The sequence below is a fragment of the Nyctibius grandis genome, chromosome 1, assembly GCF_013368605.1.
Source record: "Nyctibius grandis isolate bNycGra1 chromosome 1, bNycGra1.pri, whole genome shotgun sequence".
Lineage (NCBI taxonomy): Eukaryota > Metazoa > Chordata > Aves > Nyctibiiformes > Nyctibiidae > Nyctibius > Nyctibius grandis.
In genome coordinates, this window is record NC_090658.1 from 98,220,247 (window position 1) to 98,240,193 (window position 19,947).

Below are 19,947 nucleotides of genomic sequence, written 5' to 3' on the forward strand. Positions count from 1 at the left end.
GAGTATTTTCGAATCATCATTTATGTATATACTTTTTGTATTTATCCAGCTTAATGGTGTAATTATAAACTGACTTTAAATCACAAACTGTTGAGCTAATATTTGCATAAATGGATCCTCCAAACTGAACATGTTTGCCTTCATTAGAAGTAGACTTCTTGAAGTAATAGAATAATGAAATAAAAACCCACAACCATTTATGGATTTATCCTTTTAATATAGGGAAATAACATTTTATCATTACGAGGCACCATAAAATGTAAACACAATCACTGTCATAAACCTGGATGTCTCTGCAAGGAAAAATATATCTGTTTGCATTGAGTTACCTCGTGTACATGTTGTGCCACTAGTTCTCAGCATTAATACTGTGTATGTGCCTCGCCAGCCAGACTGGATACTTTATCACAGGAAACTCAAATGGATCAAAGGCTCATTTTTAAAAGAATAAACTATTGATTTGTAGAACTGCAGAAACATCCAGGTTTATCTTTCTTTCAATAGCCACATTCCCTGTTATGCACACCATAATAACATCACAGTGAAATGCATGATGAACCAAAATTTGTTTGATACACTAGAAAACATTGCTCAGTGATACATTTACATTCTATTTATATATGATTAAACATTTGTTCATACAGTACCTTCTACAGGATTACTGGGTAATTTGGGGGGGTCAGGGTTCATATGTTTGGATATTACTAACATGATAGCTACATCCCTTATATGCAAACATTTGATCTAGAATTTTGAGGGGGAAAAAAAACACAGTATGTGGTTAAGCAGCTTCTTAAATAGGTGGTCTATGAAATCATATGCATCGTATGAAAACGCTGCCAATGATGTATAAATGTATTCTTGATCTGCTTTTCACTACATCAAATTTAAATCGATATAGACCACAACACGGTCAGTCAGTTATATTCTTCATTTGAACAGCTGGGGAAAAAGAAACAGAACATGTACATGGAAGGAACAGTGAAAGTAAATGCATTTGAACAAGGAATGTTGGGTGGCTGTTCTGGGTGAGACTTCTATTGCAACTTTCATTTCCACAGTTGTGTGCTGAGAGTCTGACCAGAGGAGCTTCCAGTCCACCCTGCCGCCGTGCTGGGGGGCTGCCCGAAGCCCATCGCGGTGCTGGAACTGCTGAGATTCATTCCAGCCATTTGCTGATTCATCTGTGAAGCGTACACACGAGCCGAGTTAGCACTGGTGCCAAAACACAACACGCCGCTAGCCAAAAAGCAGCCATGCCTCCAACTAGCAACCCAGTTAAAAGTACCTTTCCCTAAAATTAATAGTTCTCATTCAATAAAAATACTGACTCAGTGTAAGTTTCTAAGCATTTTTCAAGATAGCAGCTTTTCTGGAACCATTCAATCACCACTGTACGTCAGCTGACTGGCCGTAGCACTGGGCGTATACATCAAGTCCGTATAAACACTCCACTAGTGAATGTACAGAGCGTGCGACAAAGGAGTCCGATGCATCTCAGTTGGCAAGAACTTGCCTTCAAAGTTTCAAAGCTAACCAATAAAACTGTGGCAACTGCAATACAGAAACACCACAGTAAGTAACACAGCCTTGTCTACATTTGCAACTCCAGATCTTTTTTGTTCCCACGATATTTCCCTGGAGACCTCACAATCTTGAACACACAAGTTTTTATAGAAGTCGTCCATTTAGGTGGCAAGCAACAAAGAATGAGGCGGATTTATAAACTTGAGTATTATCTAAATCTAACCATTCTTGCTAAAGAATCTGTTCAAGATACCATAATGTCTTAAAAACAAGTGAAATAAATCCCACTAAATTAAAGATGACATCTAGTTAAAGGTGGGAAAGAGTTCAACATTCAACATATTCACTTCAGGGATGGTGCAAAAATATTTCTACTCTCTACAAATATTATCTAGTCGCTGTAATTTTCAGTGCTCGATGTAAAAATGTTCTTCAGGTTACTCGCCCTTGCCTTCTAAAAAATGAAGTCTTACTGACAGGCCAAAAACCCAGCTGTATAGACAGAGTAAAGATGTCCCCTCTCATGAGTCTGAGAGCAAAGGAGCGTTTGGAGCAGTTAATGATCAGAGCTGATGAATAGGGATGTTGGATAAGCAGCATTAGGTTCAAGTTAGAGATGGCATTCGGTAAAAATCGGAGTTCGTGTAAACATGAGCGAACAATACCGGCTCGCAAAATGAAACTCAGACACCAGTGAAAAAAATTAAGTAAACTGCAAACTAATGTTCCAGAGTAAAATTCCGTGCTGTGTGCTCTCACATGTGCATCCGCAAAACCCACCCACAACTGAAGGTGGAAATGCACAAAAAGCTGATGAGAACATGCTTTACCCCATCATTAATCTCTTCTGGAGCAGCATTCCGAAGCAGCAGACTACATAAAGCGTGCTATCCTGGTACGTAAAGGAAGCTCTCCCCTGTCATCTGGAGCCAGAGATTAGATCCCAGTTCCCCTACAAACAGTGGGAGCCTGTTCTGTGAGCCAACTTCTAATACACAGTTGATAAGAAGCATGATTTTAATGTCAAAGCTGATATGGGTCTTTTAAAAGTCAGACACCTCGAAAAAGACTGTTAGCAGTAAATCCACAGAATTTTTTGGTTTGACATTTTGAAATTCTCACCTTTTAAAAACCACTTTTCAAAGCAGAATGACAGCCTGTATTTTCAAACAGGGGCTGTTTTATCTATGTTAAGAAATGCCGCTTACCTTCAGAAATGTTCACAGCGCAGGACTCAGCAGAACAGTAACCATTAATATAATCCAATCTAAACAAGTCACGAACATTCACTTCCTGAATTACTAGAGCAAGCAGCCTGGAACCATTACATTGTTCTTATAATTCAAACAATAGTACGAAAAAAATAGTTCCTATCATCCATAGTGAACTCCACAGGAATCATTTATGTTTGTTTCCCCCCTCAATAACCTCTCAAATACCTGATGTCACAATGTTTCACTGGATAATGTACAAATACAGTACACTAAGTATACACTAACACTTTTAGAGAACCTTTTAAACATGTTTAAGGAATTAAAAAAAACCATGGAAATACTACAGATAAGTAATAGATTAGCCCAACCAAATCATCTACAGGAGAATGTTGGGAGTGCAAAGCACTGCACATTCCACTGAAATTTATCTTGAGGTCTGTAAATGAAAGTATTAATTGTTAACGGCCATCCTCAAGCAATTAAATTGTGCTTTTAGTTCTAAGGCTGTGTTTACATTTCAGTAACTACAGCTAAGCCAGCTGTTTACCTGGGTAGTTCAGATGCTGGGATGAGAGTAGCTACAGAAGCAGAGAGCTGAGTCCAGTCTACCTTGGCAAAATTTATTCTCTGCTTATATATTAGTTATCTTTAATGGAATTATTCACTGATTTTTTCCCACGTGCCTCTGAGCAGTTCATAGTTCCGCAGTCTGTAACCTGGCTACACTGCAACTTTCCTCCTAGAGCCAAACACTTCGTATCTGAAAGGCAGCAGCTCTTCTAAAGCGCTCCTGTTTGGGAACAGTAAGTCTTTACCTGCGAGAGGTTCCATTGAGCTTGTTGGTTTTGTTGCAATCCGTATTTATTCTGTGGCATGACCATCTGTCCCACCATCCCACCTTGAGGTCCGACGACATTTTGAGGAAGTCCCATCACAGCAGTTTGTGTAGTACCAGTAAATCCATTGGGCATTCCCATTCCTACCATCACACCTGTGCTCTGTCCCATGACTGGCACCGACTGTCCCATCATGTTTCCCATCATCCCAGTTGCTGCAGGCACAGGAACTCCCATGGCTGGAAAGCCTTGGAAATGAGTTGATGGTTGTGTGGTAAATGGCATAGAAGACGACCCCATGAACATACCTGTACCAGAGAAGGGAAGATTTCAGCAAAAGCGTTTTGTGATTCTCACCCCCATCCCCATAAGTCAGAAGTGCAACAAAATCATTTTATAGGATAACTTTGTCAATTTGTACATCAGTGCTGTCCATTTAGTGTCTGGTAAAAGCAAGAAATTGCTTAAAAACTCTCAAAGGAAAGGGACTCGCCACCAGAGGTTAACTGCCAAACAGAGTCTGGCAAATCCCCGTGGTGAACCACAATCTTTTAATCGCTCTACTGGGGGTCTTTGTTTTCATACAAACACACAGAGCTAAAACAGAGATGTGACAGCTCTGCACTGATCCTGGCAGCCTCCTGTCTGCACATGGGAGGCTTGGACCCTAAGCGATGAATTGGATGGCAGAAGCTGAATTCACAAATCTTTCAGTAAATTGTACACTTGATAATTTGAACAGCTATAAATAAATTAAAATCACATACAATTCTTTAGGCTTCTGTATTACATTTCAGTAATCTTCTCATTTTTATAAATGGTAAAAATAAAAATCTTCATTTGCATATAGGTAGCAGGGTACCCACCCTTAGTTTACACTTGTAGGAGAGAACTATTCTAGGTAAAGCTTAGAACAGGACTACATAGAAACCTTTGCAAAATTATTTACCCGGAGCACTTTGCTGCTGCATGGTTCCTGTGCCATACAGCGATAAGATGGAGTCTTTGGAGAGCTGTTTCTTTACAGACTCTTCCGATTTTGTTGTTTGCTCAGTGAAGAGATCAAGATCCCCGGATGCCGCAGACAAGGTGGCAGCTGCCGGTTTAGTGGAAGCGCTCTGGGAAATAAAGGTCAAGACAAGACTACTGAATGAAACCGGCAAAGACGTTATGTTAAATATTTACTACACATCCTCGCTCCTGAACCAAGTAAAACCCAGTTCATTTACAGAAATTAACTTTAAGTAAACGAGGATTTAAAAAGATGCGGTATGAACAAAGATGAAAAAGCAGCACCTACGCTATGGGAAGAGGACCAGACCAGAGGGAGGTTACAAAACAAGGAAAACTAAATCCCCGACCAGCTCCAGGGCATACAAATACAGATTATTCATTCCTGTTGCTTCTACATTTTTCATCAGTGAGAAGCATAAATCATGAGCTGTAGTTAGATTATGAAAAATAATTAGGAAATCAATAAGGAGATTACAATTCACATCTCATTAATCCTCTCATAGGCAGAATAGATTAGAGAAGAGCTAAAACAAAAGATTAAGTGCTTTGGAATACACTACTACAACTAAGATGAACAGTATTTTTGGAGAAAAGGCAACAGTAAAACTTGAGTTGATCTACTTAAAGTAATAAAATTTCTAAAATATATTGTTTATAATTGGCTTAAGAGTTCTTTGAGCACATTTCATTTATGGAGAAAGCATAATTATCTAAAACTTACTGTCGTCTATGACTGAAAAACTAAAAAACACGCAGGCTGTCGGCCTTTTTAGTGCTCTTGCACCAAAATATTTTGCAAACAAATTACATCCAGGTGTCTTCCAGTGCTGTTATGTTGCTGCTACACACATACAGTTCCATATGGCAGCTTGTATAGGTAACTAGGCAATACGCTACCTTCTGGTTCTAGTTCTTAAAATACACAACACATCCTGTTACCAGTGGGAACTTTTAATGCAAATCAAATGTATATGCACTGAAAAAGAGCCAGGATTGCGACGCATAATTAAATTATGGCCTTATTTTAGTCCAGCTAAACAATCCCCAGCTGCCTAGCATCCACCTGCCTAAGCCCCCAGCACACGCGAGTTTCAGCTCTTTCCCACCCTGAAGGAAAATTCTCCTTGCTCTACCCACCACGAACGGACTGGATCTGCAACCAGTGCCGTCTGTTTCCTGTCATTGCATGCCCAAGGTTATCAGGCAGACAAGAAGCCCCCACAACATATGCAGATACAATACCACACCTATTGTCTTGCTTAAAGCAACAACCTCCAAACCGCTCCTGGTTTTGCTGGCAGGCTGCTGACTAGGCCCTGAAAAGTCCACTTCGGTCACCCTGGATTTGTACAACACCACAATACAAACATTCACTGTGCAGCTTCAGAAACACGCATCTGAGTCCCTAAGTGCTAAAAGCTCTCAAATAAGGCAGTGCTGTAAATTAGGGAAAAAAATAGCTACAAAACAGTTCTGGTACCAACATAAGAAGGACATGGAGCTGTTGGAACGAGTCCAGAGGAGGGCCACAATATGATCAGAGGGCTGGAGCACCTCTCCTACAAGACAGGCTGAGAGAGTTGGGCTTGTTCAGCCTGGAGAAGAGAAGGCTCCGGGGAGACCTTCTAGCAGCCTTCCAGTACCTGAAGGGGGCCTACAGGAAAGTTGGAGAGGGGCTTTTTACTAGGGCAAGTAGTAACAGGACGAGGGGGAACTGTTTTAAACTGAAAGAGGGGAGATTTAGATTAGATATTAGGAAGAAATTCTTTACTGTGGGGGTAGTGAGACACTGGAACAGGCTGCCCAGAGAAGCTGTGGCTGTCCCCTCCCTGGCAGTGTTTAAAGCCAGGTTGGATGAGGCTTTGAGCAACCTGGTCTAGTGGAAGGTGTCCCTGCCTGTGGCAGGGGGGTTGGAACTAGATGATCTTTAAGATCCCTTCCAACCCAAACCATTCTGTGATTTTATGAAATTGGCCAGAAACCATCAGGAGAAAGGAGTGCAGATTCACACAGTTGATGGTGAAAAATCCCCAGAACTGTCGGGGAAAGGGAAGAGAAAAAAGAACAAGAAATGGGAACTCCCTGGCAACTGAAAACCTGCATTTATAGAACAGCTGATGTGGGCCAAAGTCACTAGACCTTGGTAAGCAACACAAGGTAGGGTGATAGCACTGCAAAGGGAAAGCAGACAGAACAAGACCAGGAATTGCTCAACTCCCATGACACCTCTCTGGCCGACAGAGAGAGGCTACTGCCTCTTGCTTATTACTGACAAAAATTTCTGATTGCAAAGCAAAACGGAAGTGTTTTCACAAGTAGTAGGAAGCGCTCTCCATTTGAGACAACTCTTTGTCAGGGTGGCATAACCAGTCTTTGAAAATACCAGAGCTGGATTTAAAAATACCCTCAAGTAAAAGCCCCTCCTAAATAGCAGTGTTTGTTTTACTGTGCATACACCCAGGAAGTCCCATTATTGAATTATTCCATATTGACATAGTCCTTCTGTCACTGCATCTGCACGAGGCAGCCTCTGCATGACAGCTGTGCTCAGCAGATTGGAGAAGCACACGTAAGCAGTGGGAGGGAGTTAACAGGGGTGGCTTCTCTGCTGCTTGCACTGCTGTAAGGAAGGGGTTTGCTTGTCTCTAGCCCGGAGAAGAGCAGACATGTCTGGGGCGTTTTGTTTTGTTTTGTTTTGGGTTTTTTTAAATAAATAATAGCACCAGAGAAACTGTTCTCATCTGGGATGAACAAGTTTGGAGTGTCTCCAGATCTATGAAATACTGTTACTACAGGTGCTTTAACGAAATAAAGCACATCACTACAGGCATGCACAGAAGAGAAGGGAGAGCCGCAGACCTGGAGGACTGATCACCTATTATGTTTATGTCATAAGATAAATGTTCAGTTAACATCTCTTCATTCAGTCTGGCTTCTGAAGATCTGAGAGAAGCCAAAGCACTGAACAAGCGCTGCCTGAAGTCTTCATCAGCTAAATAAATGGAAGGTAATGGAAAATGCATGGCAAGAAAAAAGCAGGTGGCATTCAAGTGAAAAAATCATTGACATGATTTTCGCATATGTAACATTCTCACGCTATCCAAGGCCTCTGTAAAAACACACCTGGCATACATGTAATAGTTTGTCTTTAAGAAAGGCCACACATAGTGCTCTCAAACAGTCATTATACCAAAACTAAACGCTCACGAGGTGGGTAGGGAATATTCTGCCAAGTGATTTCATGACGGTAGTGTAACAGAATTTTTCAGAACTACTGGAAGTTATCTCCAATATGCTTCACATTTAAACATAAATAATTTTTGTCATCAATAGCTTATGTATTACCTATAAAAGGTAATATCTATCCAAAGGAAGTTTTCCCTGTGAAATATTAGTCAGATGTGTCAGGACCACAAATATGGTAGCTGAATCCATCACTTTCCACTTGCCATCCGACTACACAAATAGCACATGGCTGACAAGAAGTTTAGATTAATGCATGAGACTAAAAATAAATATTTTCCTTTTGGCTTTTAATTTCCAAAAGACTGCAAAACAGCAGGTAAAGATCATGACATCCTCAATATTTTCAGTTGGTCTGACAGCTGCAGCAGTCCAGATGGCTTTTGTCCATTGCCTGTGGCCCTGTCACTGGGCACCACTGGGAAGAGCCTGGCTCCATCCTCTTTGCACCCTCCCATCAGGTATTTATGCACATTGATGAGATCCCCCGTGAGCACTAAATGCTACCTTTCAGGTTAAGCTGGAAAAGAAAATCAAACCTGTGAAAAATCAACAATCATACACCGCTTCTACAAATCAGTGTGAGGAGAATCATTAAATTCCCTTCTCTTTTGATGTTCACAAATCCCACTGTGGTATCTCGGAAGCACCTACTATGCAGAACATCATCTTCGAGCAATAAAGCAAGCCACACTATTCCACATTTGATCCCACCCTCTGCTTCATTTTTGTTATTTCAATGCATTGTTAATAGATATTCAAACAAGTGCTACTCATCTCAACTTAAGTGGCCATGGATTTCTACTTTAAATTTTCCAATTCCAAACGTACAAACTGAATGGTAAGGTTGCTCAACTGCTGGACTGAGTTCTAGTTTATGTCCACTTTCCCATTTGCAGTCTCTCATAAAATAATGACACAACATAATCACACCACTTTTTTACCTCAAGAAATTAAACAGACTGAGTGCTTAAAATCTCTCGTTATGAAGCACCCTTTCCAGTCTCCAATATTCTCCTGACTCTTCTCTGAATCCCATACAACTTTTGTCCATACCACAAAGTGAAAGATTGTACAAAATAGTCATACCACTGCCAAATGAGAGGCATCCTCAACTCCATCCAGCACCAGTTCCCACACTAGACACCACCGTCCTGAAACGCCAGGCCTGCAAGGCCTGGTTAATCCTAAAGCAAAACAGAATATTCCCTTTGCCCCAGGTTACCAAGCAACCCACGTAATCAGCATCACAAACCTATCTTCTGCCACCTGCCCATGTCCCTGTCTCTTATCTGGGGAAACTATCTGATTATATTACATTTTCTTTGAGATTAGTGATTAAAAATGGAAGATAACCAAGAATTAAATCTTGCAATATGCCGTAAGGACCATGTGTTCGATAAAAGTTCTGTTTGCTGCTCCTGATTACAGCACTCAGAAGAAAGCAAAATGTCACTAAAAATCTGCACTAGTTTGTTACAGCAAGCAAATACATTCATACTTTCTAGTATACAAACAAGGTGATACTTACCTGATATTGAGAATATTATTATCCTTTCTACCACTTTTTAATCCATTTAGTAAGTACCACACTTGGTCTAGAAACTAGCACAATAGAAGATAAACTGCATTTCAAAACATTTCTCTCACAGAAGGTCCAGTGATCAAATCTTTATCACAGAAATGCACTTTAAATGATCTATGTTTGTTAATTGCTAATACATATAATTCAATATGCTTTAGCAGCCACTCCATTATTTAACGCATCACCAATCATCACCATCCAGGGAATCACCCTTCACTTCGCTTTTTCTCACTCTTAAATATTTAGCCTTCTTTTGGATTTCCTGTATTCTACAGCTAAATCACTCGTTTAGCCAGTGGATCATATCACTTGTTTAAGGAATAGAAACAAGAGAAGGCTTTCCTCTTGTTTCTCAGGCCGCTCTTTTCTCCTGAGCGGACCGTAACTACATACAGAAGTCATCGCTTCCAGCTTCAGAAAGGCAGGAAAGGGAGAAAACCAGAATTCAACCTTATCCATTATGTGCATTATCACTGGCCCATTTATTTTGGGGCCAAGTGGAAACTTCATTATTCTAGATTTTAATTTACTCAATCTACACCCAAATTAGATACATCAAAAAACTCAGTGAAGCTGGAAATGGGCTACTGCTTTTCACATCTAGCTCTACAGGTAGGTTTACCTAGATCAATTTTGACATAAGGCGGTAGAATAGCAGACAACAAGCACTCAGATACTGTTCTTTCTGGTACTTTGAACAGAGACTTCCACAAGAGACAAGAAAATCCATACCAACAATTTCCTTTGCAATTTTAGCTAAGACATCCAAACCTAAATGCATGTATACAGCTCACTTCCCTCACCATTTATAGGTGGCTTAAGGCATGGTGGGATGCTTGCTCTATCTGTAGTTCTATGTTTAAAAAGAAATGTAGTTCAGTCTCTAAAACCCTAATGTGGTATGTTGCACAAAGTCAGCCCTCAGCAACAAGTAGGGGAAGGGAGAGTAAAGGATAAATAATAAAAATTACAATCAAATCTGCTGAACACCATGGATATGCTTTGAGGTGACCACAATGATCAACAGAATATTTGGAAACAAAATTACGATATGCCAAGTTCAATCAGAATTCCTTTCCATCACCATCCCTTCCATTTCATATATTATGAAAACTACTGGATAAAGAGAAACAAGTACAGATTACAGGTCCCAAACCATAAATTCAAGAATACATACAGTTCTTTCCGGTTCAGCAGAGTGAGACAGAAAGCCTTCTGCAAAAACAAGCTTCTAAATTACCTTACAAAGGCCGCACAGATGGGGAGGTTAGCTGAGTGCTCTTCCAAAGCCTCCCCCTCAGAAGCCGCTCGGGGTAAGGAAGCCTGCACATGTGCATTCTGATCTGCACCAGCCACGTTCATCACCAGCACCTCATTCTTTGAGGCTGACAGGTACTTTGAGACCTGCAGCTTTAAGCAGTTTCTTTGTGTGTCCCAAAGCTGCCTTTCTCAGCTACAACAGGCACGGCAACGGGGTCGCTTCCAAACTATCATGGCTATAAGAGAGGCCAGGTGCAGTGGTTATGCTACCCTTCCTTGAGGAAAGGCAGGCATACAAGTTTCCAAGATGAGACAAAAGACAGATCAGCCCAGGTAGCAACATCAGTTTTTCGTGATAACCATTCTTGATTTTGAGTATGAAGCTTGAGACCCCAGATTTTTAGTAGCTCTAAGACAGAAGCATCTGTTATAGCCTTTCCTAAATATGAGCACCACGGAGCAGTAAGAGGTCGTTAAAAGTATGACTTAAAGCCCAATAACCTGAGAACATGAAGTAAAAATATATTCAGCAATACCTATTAAAAAAAGAACAAGACAAAAGAATAAAAATTAAAAGAAAACATGACTGCCATCACCAGGGTAAGACAGAATCCAATTTAGCTGGATAACCAGGGGGAATCAGAAGGGAAGACCACACTACCTCCTAATTCTATATCCAAGCAGTACGGCAGCTTGAAGAGGCAAGAAAAATATAGCCATTACAGGTAAAGAGTCTCCAGCCATGAGTGTTGAGAAGTGTACATTCCTTCTGTGTGAACGAACAATGCCCTGCAGGAAAATATGCACATGCACGCAACATATTTATGCACACATGTAACTAACTGAATTTTACCTGAGCAGGAGGTACAGCAGCTGCTGGTAAAGGATTAGAGATCATTGGACCGAAGATATCCAGGTCATCATTCAGCGTTGTGACAGCAGCAGTGCCTCCATTTGTAACAGATGCTTCAGCTGGACCATCTTAAAAAGACAACAGAATCTTATTTAAAGCGAAAATTGTTAATATTTTAATAGCATGAGAATAATTAAAGCTGCCCATTCCCTCCTACCCTGCCCCCAAAGATTCAATTTCTGAGATAAGACATTTTTCAGACTGTGATATTGTTCAGATTTTCTAAGGATTTCTTTCCCTAAGAAGATGTTATACTAGTGTGCTTCAGAAAAAAAAAACACCACCAAAACAAAACACTTGAAGACTTCCCTAAGGACAGCCACACCAACTTTACACATTACTCATTTTTCAAGTGTCTTTTTCAAGCACACCAACATTTTTAGTGAGAATTTAGAGAGACGTCTTTCTGAGAAGGTCCAAACTTGGTAGCCATGTATCAGACAAAATACACTGATCTGTGTTCTTCAATTAAAATTTGTATTTTAGAATCCATAAAGTTATTCTTGATATGCTAATCTACGCAAGGGTACATAATTAAACTTTGCATTAGGAAAAAAGTCCATCCTTCCCCTTTTTTCAAAAGTACTTTGCACTGACTTTATTCTATAGCTCCACATGAACACCCTTGCCAGGCACACTGGGCTAATTATCCGTAAGAACCTATGGCTCTTGCTCTGTACAGAGTTAACCTTCTACAGCCTTGGTGCTTGTAACCACTTTAACACATGAATACATTTAGTGATCTAGGTGAAAGTGGATACATGCAGGACAAAAAAAAGGGCTCAAGAACTGCACTTTAAGGAGAATTGCAAGAAAATACTTAAAAAGATGTAGGGACAAAAATATCACAAAATGTTTTTAAGGAATAGAGCAACCATTTCTCATTTGATTTTAAGCTGTCTGAGAACAAGTGGAAAGAAGTGGCTAATAAATTTTATTCCTAAGCATATCACAAATGGGTTGCCATTACACAAAGCTTGACAAATACAAAGGTGAGTCTAGATTCTGCTGAACACTATGATGACTGCACAGTGTTAACAGCAAATTTAAGAAAGCTTTTTTATGTAAAATAAGAAGTTAAGTCTCAAAGTAGCCAATACTCACTGCAGAAGTCAGACTTCCCTTGCAAAATAAACTATCTGAATTAAGTCAAAACTTTCTCTCCAGATGGAACACGGCCATGGCAACTGGCATGGCTGCTTATATATCATGGGAGGATCAGTATTCTAAAATCCCTAATTACAGTACACTGAAAAAACTACTAACATCATAAAACAATTTCTACCTGATGCTTTAGCACGTTTAAAAAACAAACTTCTTTCCAGCTGCATGTGTTGTATCCACTGTTCTCATTATTCAGAGTAAGTTTCTGTAAAGCAAAGTTTAACTTACCTAGTGTCCTAATGAAAGGATTTGGGTTGTTTTGTTTGTTTGTTTTTGAAGTCACACAATTACACATAGGTAACTAACTTCAATTATATCCATCAGAAACTTGACATACATTTACAAACTAACACAGCAATATATTCCAAATTTTAAATACAACGGAATACAGAGTGGCACCTTTAAACTTTAACAAGTATCAAGGACATTAAAAAATAGCTGCTATATATTTCAGAAAAAGTCACTTCCTCCTTTTACTAAACTGTATGAAGTTATTTGCCAATGTCCTACCCCCACAACAGTTATCTACCTAAGTGAAAAGATCCATTTCAAAAGCAGAGGTCAATCACTGGAATATCAGCATTAACAGTTTAGTAATAACACATGAAACGTGTCTTACTACCCCAGAGAAACATGTAAGGCTGAAGGCAGACATGAGGTTTAGCCACTTTAAAGTTTCTAGAACCCTAATGCTGACAGAGAAGTGGTCTGATTAGTAAAGAGCACACTCGAGATGCAGTATTTAATTAAAATAAAATCATAGGGAGCTTCCAACACTTATTTAAAATAATACAATGCCATCTCTCAGGAACTGCAACATTCTTTGCCATGTGCTAAAGAATAATCACAGAAGAATCAGTATTTTATTTTTCTAAGAAAAAAAATGAATAGAACAAAAGTGTAAGTTTATTACTGAGAAAGAAGGTCTCTCTTTGCTCTCCTCTACTTTTTTTATTTAAGAACACAAAGAACTGTCAGACTACAGCAAGATTTGTCTCCCTGCGTGTCGAATATTATAATTTTTCATTACTTCGTTCTGCCACAGGCAAACTCACTGCACTTGGAGACTACCCTTCCCGGTAGCCCAGGACATGGACAAGGTGGAACAAAATAGCAGAAACATTAAGAAGCACCAGTCACTTCACCAGCCTAGAAGTCACTTGACTGAGGAAACTACCACAGAAGACCGACAAGATTTTTGGCTGTTAATTCATATGACAGAGCACTGCATTCTGAAACAACCCGTTCAGAAGATCACCACTCAAGAGATGCCTCCACATTTCTGTCTGCCTTCCAACTCCAATGGAAGGTGGCCGCCCTTCAGCTGCCTTGCATGAAAGTATTTATTTATTTTAAAGACTGTCACTGTCATATATTTGAAAACTTGACACAGAAGTCATGAATGTCAAAATCTGACAACGTGGAACAGGGCAGAAGCTACCACCATCCATGCATATCTGAATTCAGTCTTTCTGTAGAGATGTTAACCTTTGTGCCTTAGTACATATAGGAAGTGTGGCACAGATATAGCTGCTACAGAAACCACAACTTTGAACTGACTTTGGTATATGCAAAATTCTCAGCATATTTTTTAAGCACTTACTGCACTTTTTTTCATATAGGGAATTATGAAACAACCAAGTGGAAGGGTGCTGGTTTGCAATTCTTTGGGAGCTACATGCTTACTTTTGTGACTACTTCAGATATTAAATTAGAGTATAAAATAATTTGTGTATCAAACATGAAACTAATAGCTTGGTATTTGCTAGTTCTGAAATCCACTTCATGTCAATGGGAAATTGAGACCAACTCGTGCATGCTAGCAATGGCAAGCAGACCCAACAAGTACCAAAACACCTTTAAGGCAGGGATATGAGAAGCACAAAGTGAGCGGCAATCACAAGAAACTGAACCTCAGCAAGTATATTTATTGCCTCAACTTGTGCAAAGTTTGTGAGAATAACTGTGCTGTCTGCAAGAACTAAGAAATACCCAACAACTCCACAAAGGTAAAATGGCCACGGGAATGGCGTGGCAATATTAGATCTTCTATGCTGGCTTGAACAATGACCATCAGAGTGAAATAGCCACCTCAGCCAATTTTATTACTATGTCATGATTTGACTTTGCTGGGAGGATTGCCGTTCCAACAATTCTGAAAAGCAAAGTTACAAACTCATCTGCGATTGTGACAAAGCTATTTACATCTTATCGCAAAGGTCTCCTCCTTCCCTTACGTCTGTTCTGATGAATGGAAGTCAGTGAACAGCAAAATAATCTGCTCCACCATTCCATCCACACCAGTGCTTTAAGATGTGTGCAAATAAATATACTAGCAAGTTAAGCAACAAGCTTCTTTTGAGGCCATTCTGCAGACAGGCAGTTCCCCAAAGGTTTACTGTTTCAGATAAATTTAGGAATGAACACTGCATAATTTTCATGCAAAAGGATTGTCTGGAATTAATAATTTAATGTTCTAATTTTCTCAGTGAGGCACATGTATTTAAAAAAATACCTCTCGTCATATTCCAAAGTGGTTCAGTTTCTCTGAATGTAAAAATGTTTAACATATAAGACCAAAAATTTAAATGTAATCATTTACTAAAACAAGCATTTCACATATTTGGAACATTCACAAGAGAATATATTTGCAAGAACACAGTATTTTTCAAGTATTTAATATGGTGCTTATAAATGAATATTATGAAAACCCAGGTTTTTGCTAGATTGCTTCTGTAAGAGTGTTATTTGGTAATGTACATACCTTTCATCTCTTACTGAATGTTACATTAAAAATAAATATTTCCCTGTCTGTATCAGCACAGAAACCAGACATTTTGAACTACCGTTTACAACATGGTTTTAAGTCTGTATGAACAGTATTAACAGATGATCCTGCCTTACTGATTTCTCAAAAATGTAATAATTGAAATATTTATATCCACTAAAAAGCAACTCCAAAAACATTTCCCCCCCATGAAACTAAAAGATCCCATAAAGAACTAAATTTCAGAATACAGAAGAAATCTAACAGTGTTTTCACTCCAGTTTATTACTCGTAGCAATACTAATATCTTCATTTAAATATATATATGCCTGCAGTCACACACAGACTTGTATTTCAACATAACAGTTGACACTTCTTATATAAAGATTACAGATATTCTCAACTTCAACGCACCAGGTCATGGATTAGGAAGCACTTCCTCCTTTCCCTTCTCATTTTAAAGTATTTCTGTAGTATAAGAAAGATATTCCAGTGGAGTTCTGAGTTCTAAATTATTCTAAGTATATTACTTTTCATTCAACTTGTGTTGCCTACCATTAAAAACTGATGAGAAGAGGTGGCATGTATTTGACAAAAGGAAACATGGCTGTATTCTTTCCAGGGAACAGGTGAAAATCAGATTAAGTTATATAGGCCTCTCTGAATATTTTGAGAAATTTATAGCTTCAACCATCACAGAATTACTTTGAAACAACCAACTTTTAATCAATAGTCCTTCCATCACTTTTCTGGAGAACGCATCCGTAGCTAGGAATGAAGTATTCGATGTGGCAGAAGCCACTGCAACGAGAGCGCAGGCAAGGCAGAGCTTCCACGCACAGTCAGAGAAGGTCACATGGAAAGTCAATAGATGCTGTTCTTCATTGCTGCTCCTGGCTGTGATCCCAAAACTTCTCTTACAATTTATGACAATTAATAGCTGACTGCTGTCTGTCATACTGTGCAACAGCAGATGCTGCTTCTGATTTCAGATTAGGCAGTCTTGTTTAAATTTGATAGCAGAAACAAAAGTTATTTACTAGGATACATCTAGTAAGTGAAGGGTTCCAGAGAAGTTTACTTTTACAGTGCTTTTCTGTATATGTTTTATTATTGCTTGACATGACAATTTCCAATTCAGTGCTGCCTTTTGTTATGAAAGCTTTCATATATACCATTAATCCTTGGTATATTTATCTGTACCAACAGTAAGAATGACCAGCAGAAGAGCTTCAAAGGGACAGTGAGAAAAGGAAACAGCAAGAAAGATCTGCTCTTAAACTTTGCATTATGCTTCTGAAACTCATTTTCTATGGGGCAAACTATTTACAAGAACTTTGTTACTAAGCTGCCGTGTATTTTTATATATACAATCATTTATGACAGCCATACCAAGACTTGCAATAGAGGGAGAATATGCATATGATTATTTATTACACCAAATTACTAGAAAGGCAGAACTGAGAGAAATAGTTCAATACTTTAAACAAAATCTGGGGCAAAAATACAAATGTTTGTCCAAAATTATTGTGGAATTATTTACTGCATTAGTAAGATTTTATTTACTGCTAAAACTTTTGCAGAAGTGAAAAAGCATTCATAGGGATGCCGTTTCTATATAATACTTCTTAAAATAAAATGTCAAAAGCCAGAAAGCTAACAATGCTGTATACCTCAAGTGGTTGTAAATATTTTCATTTTGGGTAGACACGTTGCTTACCTAAGAATAATCTTAACATAGCAGCAATACTATAAACGTTAACATGTTTACAAGCTCAAGAAGTGAGGCCATGAACCTCACTAGGTTCAACAAGGCCAAGTGCAAGGTCCTACACCTGGGTCAGGGCAACCACCAGTATCAATGCAGGCTGGGGGATGAAGGGATTGAGAGCAGCCCTGCGGAGGACTTCGGGGCGCTGGTGGATGAAAAAACGGACATGAGCCAGCAATGTGCACTCGCAGCCCAGAAAGCCGACCGTATCCTGGGCTGCATCAAAAGCAGCATGGGCAGCAGGTCGAGGGAGGTGATTCTGCCCCTTTACTCCGCTCTCGTGAGACCTCACCTGCAGTACTGCATCCAGCTCTGGGGCCCCCAACAGAAGGGGGACATGGAGCTGTTGGAGCAGGTCCAGAGGAGGGCCACAAAAATGATCAGAGGGCTGGAACACCTCTCCTATGAAGAGAGGCTGAGAGAGTTGGGGTTGTTCAGCCTGAAGAAGAGAAGGCTCTGGGGAAACCTTGTTGTGGCCTTTCAGTACTTAAAGGGGGCTTATAAGAAAGATGAGGACAGACTTCTTAGCAGGGCTTGTAGTGACAGGACAAGTGGTAATGGTTTTAAACTAAAAGAGGGTAGATTTAGATTAGATATAAGGAAGAATTTTTTTTTTACAATGAGGGTGGTGAAACACCGGAACAGGTTGCCCAGAGAGGTTGTAGATGCCCCATCCCTGGCAACATTCAAGGTCAGGTTGGACGGGGCTCTGAGCAACCTGATCCAGTTGAAGATTGCCCCGCTCACTGCAGGGGGGTTGGACTAGATGACCTTTAAAGGCCCCTTCCAATACAAACTATTCTATGAGTCTATGATCTATATACACATTTATGATATTTATGTACTTATAAATGTATCTTTATTATTTCTTAAATGCAGCTTTTCAACTTATGACCAACTGTGCTGCTCTGGTACTTACCAAACAGTACCGACAAAAGTACATTTCTCAGTTATGCAACATCAGCTGTATTTCATACCATGATTAAGCTCTCAAAACTTCACAGCATTCCTGCACATAATATTTCCCCTACACAAGCACATAAGCAGCTTTTAACATATCATACTTCACCACGAACCATGCTGGATGAATGCCCCACTGTCCTGGTTTGGCCTAAACCAGGCCGATTTTCCTTTCAGTGATTTTTACTTTCAGCTAAGTCTCCTCTAAGTAACTGCACTTTCTGAAACTAACTGCATGTTTTGCAGACAGTGTCTGCTTCCAGGATTGGTAACGCTCAAAGTTTGTAGTTATCGCTGAGGCACTGGTAGGGATGTTGTGCAGTAAGGCTCTTGCTGTACTTAGTCTTAGAGAAACCAAGGTCACTGCTGAATTCCTCACTGCTTACGAGTGAAGAGCCGAAGGGGGGTCGCAGCTGCAGAGGGGAGCGGACAGGGCAGGTGACCCAAAATTGACCAACGAGGGTATTCCATCCCATACACGTCATTCTCAGTATAAAGCGGGGGGATCACGAGGGTCTCGTGCTCTTTCTGCTATGGCCGGTGTCCAAGGAGGACTCCGTCTGTTTTCCTGCTGCCCCCGATCCCGATCCGTGCATCCCTGAATCCAGCTCTCGACCGTCGCTAGGCCCAGCCTGGGCCTTCCCGGAGCCTGCCCTGCAGTGCCGGTGGTGACGTGGCTGACTTCAGGGGAGCTCGATCTTGGTTTTGTATATATATTTGTATATATTTGATTATTTCTATTATTATTGTTATACTCTTTTCCATTATTATAGTTTATTAAAACTGTTTTAACTTTCCAACCCAGAAGTCTCTCTCCCTTTTCCCTTTCCCTTTCCCTTTGGGGGGAGGGGTGCGGGGGATAACAGAGAGCATCTGCCACAGGTTTAATAGCCGGCCCAGCTTTAAACCGTGACACCCACACATAACATTCAGTTAATAATAACAACATAACAAATCTGTTTTCTTCTGGTCATTCATTCTAACTTTCTACAATGGTTATTCCAGAATGTGCAATTGTCTATTTTATGAAGGGCACATCTAAACACAGCAAATGATGCAGAATATGTAAAATGCACTTTCCTTTTTTCTGATAATTCTGTAAGGTAATATAGTTTAAAAATATTAATTTTTCATTTTTTTTCTGTATGTTGAAATAATTTCTAAGTGACATACCTTAACAAACAGAATGTTCCAAAATTGCCTGTGTAATATTCCAAGAAAAGATTCCCACTATCGTACATTGCTATCATACAATTTTTTACATGTATTTTTAAAAACTGTATTTACATCAATCTGGCATAAGTGGAGACAGCTACCTTGTAAGACAAAACCCCAAAAAGGAGCACAGAGCAAAAGATTAACACCAGAGAGACGAAAATACAGCACTGCCATGGACTTAAGTGCTGAAGAACTATGATTTACATACTGTGACTTTCAAACTGAAAAATGTTTCCTATAATTCTCCTATTAAAAATTAATGTTATAAAAAACCCATATTATCGATTTTAGCATCAATTTTAAGCCCTCACATTTTCAACAGGGCACTCTTTCAGTGTGGACAAGTTCCAAATAATTGTAGAGATCACTAAAAAAGCAGCTTCAGTTTTAGCCTACAGAAATAGGTTGTGGTTTTGCACAGGCTGGGAAAATAGGGAAGGAATTTGGGGCTGCACAGCAAGAACACTAACACTAC

General features: G+C 39.7%; 1 protein-coding gene across 2 annotated transcripts in view; it reads right to left on the reverse strand.

Annotated features, from left to right (window-relative positions):
* Positions 1 to 196: 196 nt before the first annotated feature.
* SMAP1 (small ArfGAP 1) overlaps positions 197 to 19,947 on the reverse strand; it is a 109,430-nt gene continuing 89,679 nt past the window's right edge. For both annotated transcript variants that reach the window (XM_068401196.1, XM_068401188.1), the window contains 4 exons: positions 11,533 to 11,660; positions 4,527 to 4,695; positions 3,557 to 3,885; positions 197 to 1,184 (listed from right to left, as the gene is read on the reverse strand). In XM_068401196.1, the coding sequence (XP_068257297.1) occupies positions 1,050 to 1,184; positions 3,557 to 3,885; positions 4,527 to 4,695; positions 11,533 to 11,660 (761 nt within the window). In that variant the 3' untranslated portion in view covers positions 197 to 1,049. The remainder of the gene's footprint in view (positions 1,185 to 3,556; positions 3,886 to 4,526; positions 4,696 to 11,532; positions 11,661 to 19,947) is intronic.